Consider the following 9201-nt stretch of genomic DNA (forward strand, 5'->3'; position numbering starts at 1 on the left):
ACCTGCCCCTCCCCTGGCACAGCTGGAGGCCGTTCCCTCTCCTCCTGTCCCTGTTCCCTGGGAGCAGAGCCCGACCCCCCCCCGGCTCCCCCCTCCTGTCAGGGATTGCAGAGCCAGAAGGTCCCCCCTGAGCCTCCTTTTCTCCAGGCTGAGCCCCCCCAGCTCCCTCAGCTGCTCCTGCTGCTCCAGCCCCTTCCCAGCTCTGTTACACTTCTGGGATGGATGCTTTCAGCTGGATGGCTTTTGGGAAGGAAGCTCTGGGAGGAGCTCAGTGCTGGATCCCCCTCCCAGCCAAGAATTCCTTCCCAATATCCATCTGTCCCTACTCCCTTTCACTCTGAAACCACGTTTGATAATTATCAGAATCTCCTTATTGAAAACTTCTGCACAGTTCCCAAACTGTCCCTATTTTTATGGGAGCAGGGAAAACCAGGATACCTGGCACTAATTCTGTTTTAAGCCCCCTAAAATTTGCTTTATTTACGGCCTCGCTTCTGGTTGTTGCCACTGACAACTGTGCCTGAGAAATCCAAATATTCTTTTCCATTCTGAGGTCCAGGGGAAGGAAAACAAACAGATTGCACCGACCCTATTGATGCATAATTTAAGTAACACCCTCAGTAACAAGAATAAACTGCTACCTGCCCAAGAGGAATTCAGCAGCTGCTTTGCCTTCCAGAGCTATTAGCAGAGGGTGTCTTTGGGAAACAATCTGTCCCCAGTACTAAAATAACTAATAAAAAATAGATTTATTTCGATTAGGTTTTTAATTTTTGCATTTCAGGCTCTAGTGGAGAATAAAATTTGTCAGTGTCTATTATTTGCAGCAAACCTGTGCCCTGGGAATGATCAGACTGGAGTGAGTAATGGCAAAATCAAAGGGCCCTTTAACAAATTAAGGAGTTGCAGGAAGGCTGTAATAAAAATCACGGAGAAATGGGACATTATTTCCCTGTGTTCGGAGTTTGGGGGTGTTCAGACAATGCTCATCATCATTTTAACATCAATGTGGAATGACAGCCTGGAGGAAAAGAGTCTGGGAATGTCAGAAATAATTCATCCTGCCTTGATTGATGGAGATCCATTGATTGGCACCTGCTTGTGTGATGAATGATAGTTTAGGACTTAAGCTCTGGAGTCTCCTGAGGCCAGGGATTTAGGGAGAAAAAGGGAATTAAGGGAGAGGAAACTGCAGTTTGTAGGTCTGGTGTTATTTTCTTCTCCCTGAAACGAAGAGGTGACACTGAGGTTGGAGCTGGGGAATAATTTTAGGGGGTTCTTCATTGTCTTCAAAATCTCCCACTGAGCTTCCAGGTGTCTTCCCACACACACATCCCTTGTTTTTCCCTGCTTCCTGCTGTCTGAACATGTGTCTGTGGGTGCAGGAGAGGAGCTGGAGGAAGCCTGCAGGACTCAGGGAGGCTCAAGGACTGAAATGTGTCCCACTTAACCCTGGAGAGCTTTGGATCTGCCCCTCCTGGACTATCCCAGGAGAGCTTTGGATCTGCCCCTCCTGGACCATCCCAGGAGAGCTTAAGAGGTCTCACAAACTGAAGCCTCACAGCAAAATGTTCCTTTTCCAGTTGCCCTTCACAGAGCCCTAAAAATGAACCCAGGGAACACCTGAGACCTGAAAATCCATCAGTTACTGGGATTTCCATGGGTTTGGGGCCATCAGTGTCTTTGGCTCATGGAATAGTTTGGGTTGGAAGGGACCTTAAAGCTCATCTCATCCCACCCCCTGCCACATTTCCCTAGCCCAGGTTGCTCCAAGCCCCGTCCAGCCTGGCCTTGGACACTTCCAGGGAAGGGTTGTGTCCTTCTGAAGGATGAGGGCAGCTCTCCTTGCCTTGGCCTGGGCTCCCATGGATGTGGGATCTCTTCCCCTTCCCTGCCTGTCGTGCATTCAAGTGACCTTTCCCGGAGAGGAGCCTCAGGCTGCTGCTTTTCCAGGCTTGGAACAATCCTTATATCCTCGGGATGACCAGAACAAGTGCCCAAGAAGGGGGGATGTGCTGCATCTTCCTCTCAGGGAAGGTTTTTATGAATGAAATTTGACCTCTTGGGCATTTCTAGGCTAAAAGCTCCTGCCCCACCGTGTTGAATTTGCTTTACATGTGTGTGTTCCACCCTCTCCCAAAGCACTTCCTGACAATTATCCCCTGTTTTTTTCATTTAAATCTCTGCCTTGCTGGAGCCTGTGGGGTTTTTTTCCAGTTCCCTGTTGCTTTCCAGACTCAAATTCCTTGTCAGTGCTGCTCCCTCTGCTCCTCAGCCAGGCTGGCACTCCGTAATTCCCAGGTCCCTGGGATCCCACAGTTCTCTGGTAGAGCACTGTGATTCCATGTCTGAGCATCCCTGCCTCTTCCCTGTTGTGCCAGGGTTGATTTCTATGGCAATTAGCCATGCAGAGCACTGGGAATATTCCTGGAATCCCAGTGCTTTGCTCTCTCTGGAGCTCTCAGTGAGCTGCCTTCAGCCTTTTCTGCCTTTGGAAATCTTGTATGTCTGACTTGGAATCATGAAATTGGACAGGTTGGAAAATCCCAGCACCACCACCATGGTCACCACTAAATCCTGTCCCAAAGTGCCACGTCCACATGTTTTGGGAACACCTCCAGGGATGGAGACTCCACCAATGCCCTGGGCAGCCCCTTCCAGTGCCAGACCACCCTTTCCATGAAGGAATTTTTCTCTGATATCCAGCCTAAACCTCCCCTGGCACAACATGAGGCCCTTTCCTCTTGTCCTCTCCCTTGTTCCCTGGGAGAAGAGACCAACCCCCACCTCCCTACGACCTAAAACAAAGAATTCCACAAGCAGAGTGTCCATACCCGGGATCCAGATGATCCCTCGTGGTGCTCCAGCCCTCCCTGGTGGCACCCCTGGGATTGCTCCCCTCTTGGGTGTGCCCTGGGATGGTGGTGTGTCCTCCAGCAGGGCAGGGTGTCCCTGGCATCCCCAAGTGACCCCAGGGAGATGCTTTGGGGAATAAAGTTCATTTCCCTGTTCAGGGGGGAAGGCCCTGGCACGGGTTGCCCAGAGAAGCTTGGGCTGCCCCATCCCTGGAAGTGTCCAAGGCCAGGTTGGAGCAACTGGAAGGTGTGGAAGGTGTCCCTGCCATGGCAGGGGGTGGGATGAGGTGAGCTTTAATACCCCTTCCCAACCCATTCCATGCCCCCATGGCCCTGCAGTGCTGAGGGTGTCCCCAGGCTGCTGTCAGGGGTGATCTAAACTGAGCTGGGGGACGTGGAATCCTGTCCAAACGTGCTCATCACTCTCCATCAACCCCCAAATCCTCCCAGGAAAGTGGGAATTGGCCTTTTCCTCGGCAGTGTCATCCCTGTGGGGGCTGTGGAGGCTCCATGGGGGTCCTGGCTGTGCTTGGAGAGGCTGCAGAGGAGGTGAAGATATTCCAGGCTGAGCTTTTGGTCTATATTTAGGGAGGGAGAGGAAGCACTTCAGTGCCAGCTGCACCCACGAGGGGCACAGCAGAGACAGAGAGTCCATCACAGCCCCTTTCCTTCCTGCCTTGCCAGTCGTTTGGAGAGTGGAAGTGTCCTTGTGATCCCAGATCCAGAGGCAGCACCCCCACTGCAGGTGTGAGCAGGGGATGTTGTGTTTCCTCAAGGTTTTCCTGCCTTTCTGTGTCCCCTTCCAGCAGGAAGGGGGCTCTGCTGGGCTTGATATTTTAGTTATTAACAGGAGATCTCTGTTGTGCCACAGTAATCCTGGTTTGATCCACTGGAATTAAAACTGTCTGGATGCAGCCCTGGCTCAGCTGGCAGAGGAGCTGCTCCACTCAGTGTCAAGGGTAGGGGGGGGATTAAACCCAAATAAATCTGCAGTAATGAAGCTTTTCTTTACAATAACTCCCAGGGTTAGGGGGGATCCCAGGGGCACAGGCTCAGATCAGGTCAGTTTGGGGTTGTTCCACTTTTTTGAGAAACACAATGTTGAGAAAATAGTCTGAGCAGGGTCATGTTGGGTTCAGAAAGCTCCAAACTTTTCCTTTTCCCTGATTAGTTGCAACCTCGGGCTCGAGGAGGAAGAAATTCAGATTAAACTGGGTTTTAAGTTGCAGGTGCAGGAAGAGAAGGTAAAAATGGCCTTAAGGGGAAGGAGGGCAGGGTCAGGTGGGATATTGGGAAGGAATCGTTCCCTGGGAGGGTGAGGAGGCCCTGGCACAGGTTCCCCAGAGAAGCTGTGGCTGCCCCAGCCCTGGGAGTGTCCAAGGCCAGGTTGGAGCAACCTGGGCAACCTAAAAACCAGCTCCATCTTAATTTCTTGCCCCTCGAGCCTGAGGTTGCAACACATCATTAAAAAGGAGGAGTCTGTGGCTTTTTGAACACCACATGGCCCCCCTCAGATTCATTTCTCCACAATATATCTCCTTGTTTTGCCGAGTGATTCCAGTTCTGACACTGCCACTGTCAGACAGAGGGAGCCTTAAATAATTGTAAGCCTTAATTAGGTGAGAAACTGTGGGTAATGATTCCCTGAATTATTTGTTTGTCTTGGAGAACTTCACCGTGGCAGGTGCTGAGAACGCCCTGATTTACGATCTGTTAAATCGCTCTGGGTGTGAGGCTGGAAAAGCTCCTTTGTTTATCCTCAGGTGGAAAGGAAGGAGTTCAGGACTCAGGATCGTTTTTCCAGGTGCCTTTTTGATGCTGCCTGGAGGAGTGGCCGATGGTGGGGACAGGGATCAGGAGCTGGAGTGGGATCTCATTCCCAGCTCCCACATTCCACATGGCATCACCTCTGCTCAGGCACCTCCTGACCCAGGTCCCTGCAGTCCTGGCTCCTTCCAGCTCGGCATTTCAATGATTCCAAGCCAAGCAACCTTGGGATTCCCCATCCAAGTGGGAAGATGTTCCATTCCAGTGGGAACTGGAATGGATCTTCCAGGTCCCTTCCCATGATTCAGGCCATTCCATGACTCCGTGCTGACCTTCTCATCCACCAACGCCCCCAAGCCCTTCTCCCCAGGGCTGCTCTCCATCCTGCTCTGCCCAGCCTGCATTTGTGCCTGGATTTGTGTCTGACCCAGGTGCCAGGACCTTGCACTTGGCCTCGATGAACTGTCCTCACCCTCATTTGGGGTGGTGGCCCCAGTCCATGTCCTCATTCCAGCTGCCCTGGGTGGCACCAGCATCTCCTGGGGCTTTGCTACTCCTGCTGAGCCCCCCTTGGCCATGGGGTGAAGGGCTCTTTGTGAGCCCCCCCTTCCATCCCTTTGTGATCCCATCACAGGTTGGACTCAATGGTCTTGGAGGTCTTTTCCAACCTTAGTGATTCTGTGATTCCACCCTGGTTTTCCAAGGAAAAGGGCCAGGATCAAGCCTCAGCTCTCTGTCTGTGCTGGGTTTCTCTCAGGTGGCCTCGAGGCTCCCTGAGGACCCGTGTGACCCTCTGGGAGTGCTCCAAACCCATCATGGGAATAATCCCAACATCTCCCACGTGCCTTCAAGGCTTTGCTGGATCCCCTGGATTGGGGATTAATTGGTGGGAGAGGTTGCTGAGTGTGGCTGAATCAAACCTGGCGGGGAGCAGACCCTTCTGTGGGGTGTGAAACTGTCCCCTCCCACCTCCACAGGGAGGGGAACCCAGAGCTCTGGGAGCTCTCCAGAGCTCCAGAATTTGGGAGCAGGTGTTTTGGGGCACTTGCTTTACAGGTGGCCTCTCCCAACACATCACCCACCTCGGCACGGGAAAAGTGAGGTGCTTTGTGCCAAGACTTGTCCCCCAGAGCTGTGACTCTGCAGTGTCCCCTCCCTGCTCCATGGGGAGGCCAATCCCAGTAGGAACGTGCTGTAATTCCAGAGGCAGCAATGGATGAGCGTTTCCCGTGTCTGAGTGCAGGATTTTGCAGTTGTCAGCAGTTTTTCCTACCAAAAAAGCTTTTAGCTCTCGGGCACAAAGTCAAGTGCCACTTTAAATGCACAGCCATCAAGTTTGGTGGGATAAAAAAAAACCCCACCACAACCAGAGAGTCAGGCTGTTTTCCCTCACTTTTTTTTTTTTTTTCCTTTGGATGAAATGCATAATAAGCTCTTAGCTCAGATAAATCCTAATTGAGGATTCAGTCAGGGCTGTTGCTAAATTAGCAGAGCAGGTCTGGGAGACAAACGCAGCTTCAGCCTGTCAGAGTAAGCAATTCCTCACATTCTCACATGGAAAGAGGATTGGTGTCGTTAAACCTCTTTATCCTCCCCCCTTCCCAAACACAGCCCTCTGCCCCTGTCAAGAATTGCCAAAATCCATCCCAGGCCCTGCTCTGATGCTGCTCCTGTGCCATTTTTCCAGGCTGTGCTGCCCTGGAGCTGGAGATGCACGATCCGAGCAGGAGCTTTGGTTGACCTTGGCCCCCAAGGGGCACCTGGGCATCAATCTCTCATTTACACGTGTCCTCCAGGGCTTTTCCAGTTCCTCCAGGTGTGAGTGTCACCTGGGAACCGCAGACAGGCCTGGGAAGGCTCTGGGAAGCTCCATGGGAATGTTCCTCCTGGAAAGTGAGGCTGGAGGGGGTTTGGAATCCGGTACTTTGGAGGGCCCAGCAAAGCATCCAACACTCAAACCCTCATGGAAATTATCATGGAATGGTTTGGGTGGAAAGGGACCTTAAAGATCATCCAGATCAACCCCCTGCCATGAGCAGGGACACCTTCCACCAGCCCAGCTTGCTCCAAGCCCCGTCCAGCCTGGCCTTGGACACTCCCAGGGCTGGGGCAGCCACAGCTTCTCTGGGCAACCTGTGCCAGGGCCTGCCCACCCTCACAGCCAGGAGTTTATTCCCAATATGTCATCTCTCCCTGCCCTCTGACACTTTGAAGCCATTCCCTGTGTCCTGTCCCTCCATGCCTTGTCCCCAGTCCCTCTCCAGCTCTCCTGGAGCCCCTTTAGGCCCTGCAAGGGGCTCTCAGGTCTCTCTGGATCCTTCTCTTCTCCAGGTGAACCCCCCCAGCTGTCCCAGCCTGGCTCCAGAGCAAACAGCCCTCAGTGACTAAAGCTGTGAGGAACCCAGGGATCCTGTGCCTGCAGGTGTTCTCCAACCCTCTGGATGAGGATGTTCATCCACCTGGATTTGTTTTGGTTTCCCATGAAGGCCACTCGGGATGTCTTTGCCCGGCACCCCAGGGTGGGCTACCAAGTTAAAAATGCCAGCAGCTGGCATCCATTCAGTGCAAACCCATCTTGTTCTGGCAGAAATGTGGATCTGGTACCTCCCATCGCTCCCTAACAGGTTTGTTTTCCCTCCAGTTCAAGGTGGATGGCGAGTGGTTCACCTGGATCGACTACGAGCGCTTCCAGGAGCTGGTGCGGGAGCGCGAGCGGAGCGGCGGCTCCAGGACCTTCACAGCGGCTGATTACACGGCCAGGACTCCCCCCTGGGCTCTCTTTGGGGCCAGGGAGAGGGGCTTTGACCCCCTGGATGTCAGATTCCAGCGCAGGAACAAGGCCCGGGACATCTCCGGCTGCTGAGCTTTGGGACTCTGTTTCCGGCTGACACCGATTCTGGATCTTTCCATCGACCTTATCCCAAATGTGCTGTTGAGCAGGGGGGTCAAGCCTTAATTTAACCCTTCCCTCCTGGTTTTAGGGCTTCCTGGCTGAAAATATTTATAACATTCCTCTCTCCCAAATCAGAAGTGGTTCATGGCAGTGATTTCTCAGCATGGGGGGAGGCAGCAGCTGGGGCCACCTTTGGAGTTGGATGTGGTTTGGGGTTGGATGTGGAGCAGGAGCATTCCTTGGATTCCAGTGCCCTGTGTGAGGAGAGCCTGGCTCATCTGGCCCCCAGCTTGGCAGCAAAACCACATCCACAAGGAAAATTCCATATCCACAAGGAAGAGTGCCACAGGGATTTCAACCCCACGAGCTTGTTGGATCAGGGCAGGTGTTGGATTGAAGAACCTGAGCCCTGCTGGGAATATCATTGTATGGATTTAGTTCAGGGTTATGTATTTAATTCCTGTAAAAACTTCATCCCATGCTTGAAACTTGGGAATGGTGTGAGTAACAGCCCCCCTGTTGACACCAGCTGTGATTTCTGATACCTCTCCAAGTATCTTCCAGCTTCCTGGGTTTGGGAGTGGATGTTCCTGAGCAGTGTTATCCCACTCCCAGCAGCCCTGAACAACAGGTACAATCCCTCAGAGCCCTGGCTGTGTGTGCCCAGTGTCCCTGGGATCTGGACATCAGGCATGGAGCTCCCTCTGCTCCCCTGGGAAGCTCCACAGCCTCGCTGATCCTCGGGATGGAGAACTGGGTGGAGATGGAAACCAGACCCAGTCCAGGTCTCTGGGATCAAGAAACCCAACTGTTCCCCTTTGGAGAGGTGACATCCAGCCACAGGGTCAGGTGACAGGGCCCAGGGGTTGCTCTTTGATGCCCTGGGCGCTCTGGAGGTGCTGGAGCCTGGCTGGAAAATGGCTTTTAAATAAAGAGGGAATTCCCTGTCCCTCCTCGCTGCATCCCCAAGGGTTGGAGCCTCTGTGGGCAAACCCTGGGCCCTCAGTTCCCACATGGCTGAACCAGGTGGCCTCCCAGCCCTCTTCCCTGGCTCCCACCCCTGGGTACCCCCTCCTCCCTCAGGGCTGCAGGTCCTGCTCCAGCCAAACCCATCCCAGGAACCAACTGAACCAGCAGCAGGAACAGTTGGATCCACACCCAGAGCTGAAGGTGGGCACACCCCTCAATCCTGCTCTCATGGGGATCTGTTCCCTTGTGCAACTCCAGGAGCTTTGGATCAAAGGTGTTCCCAGCGCTCCCTCTTCCTGCTCATCCCACGGAGCTGTGGGTGCTGAGAATCCCTGGAATGGTGCTTTTCTTTCTCTTTAAAAAGCAAGCCCCGTTTCTTAAGCTGTAAAAAGTGTTTCTAAAGAAGAAAAATAAAAGTAATTTTTGCCCAGAGCACCTTTGGTGTGTGGCTGCTGTGCAGGGCTTTGTGAGGGAGGGCACTGCTGTGTCTGTGGGTGATGGACACCCTTCCTGACCATCATTTCAAACAAAATCGTAGCACCCCAGAATGGTTTGGGTTGGAAGATGCAGGAAATGAAATATATTAATACAGTTTTGCTTTCTGAGCTTCAGAAAAGATTAACAGAAACACAGTAAATAATATATAATAATGTGTGAGCCGGGCAAGTGATGGGATTGTGGAATCCTGGAATGGTTTAGGCTGGAAGGGACATTAAA

General features: G+C 52.8%; 1 protein-coding gene across 1 annotated transcript in view; it reads left to right on the top strand.

Moving 5' to 3' along the window:
* The window catches only part of LOC114071703 (S-adenosyl-L-methionine-dependent tRNA 4-demethylwyosine synthase-like), an 18439-nt gene extending 9912 nt beyond the window's left edge, over nucleotides 1-8527 (top strand). Inside the window, exon 3 of the mRNA XM_027909551.1 lies at nucleotides 7264-8527. Within this exon, the coding sequence (XP_027765352.1) occupies nucleotides 7264-7485 (222 nt within the window). The 3' untranslated portion in view covers nucleotides 7486-8527. The remainder of the gene's footprint in view (nucleotides 1-7263) is intronic.
* Nucleotides 8528-9201: the final 674 nt, after the last annotated feature.

This window comes from Empidonax traillii, unplaced genomic scaffold, assembly GCF_003031625.1.
Source record: "Empidonax traillii isolate 1590-97213 ecotype Southwest subspecies unplaced genomic scaffold, ASM303162v1 scaffold2212:size32493, whole genome shotgun sequence".
Lineage (NCBI taxonomy): Eukaryota > Metazoa > Chordata > Aves > Passeriformes > Tyrannidae > Empidonax > Empidonax traillii.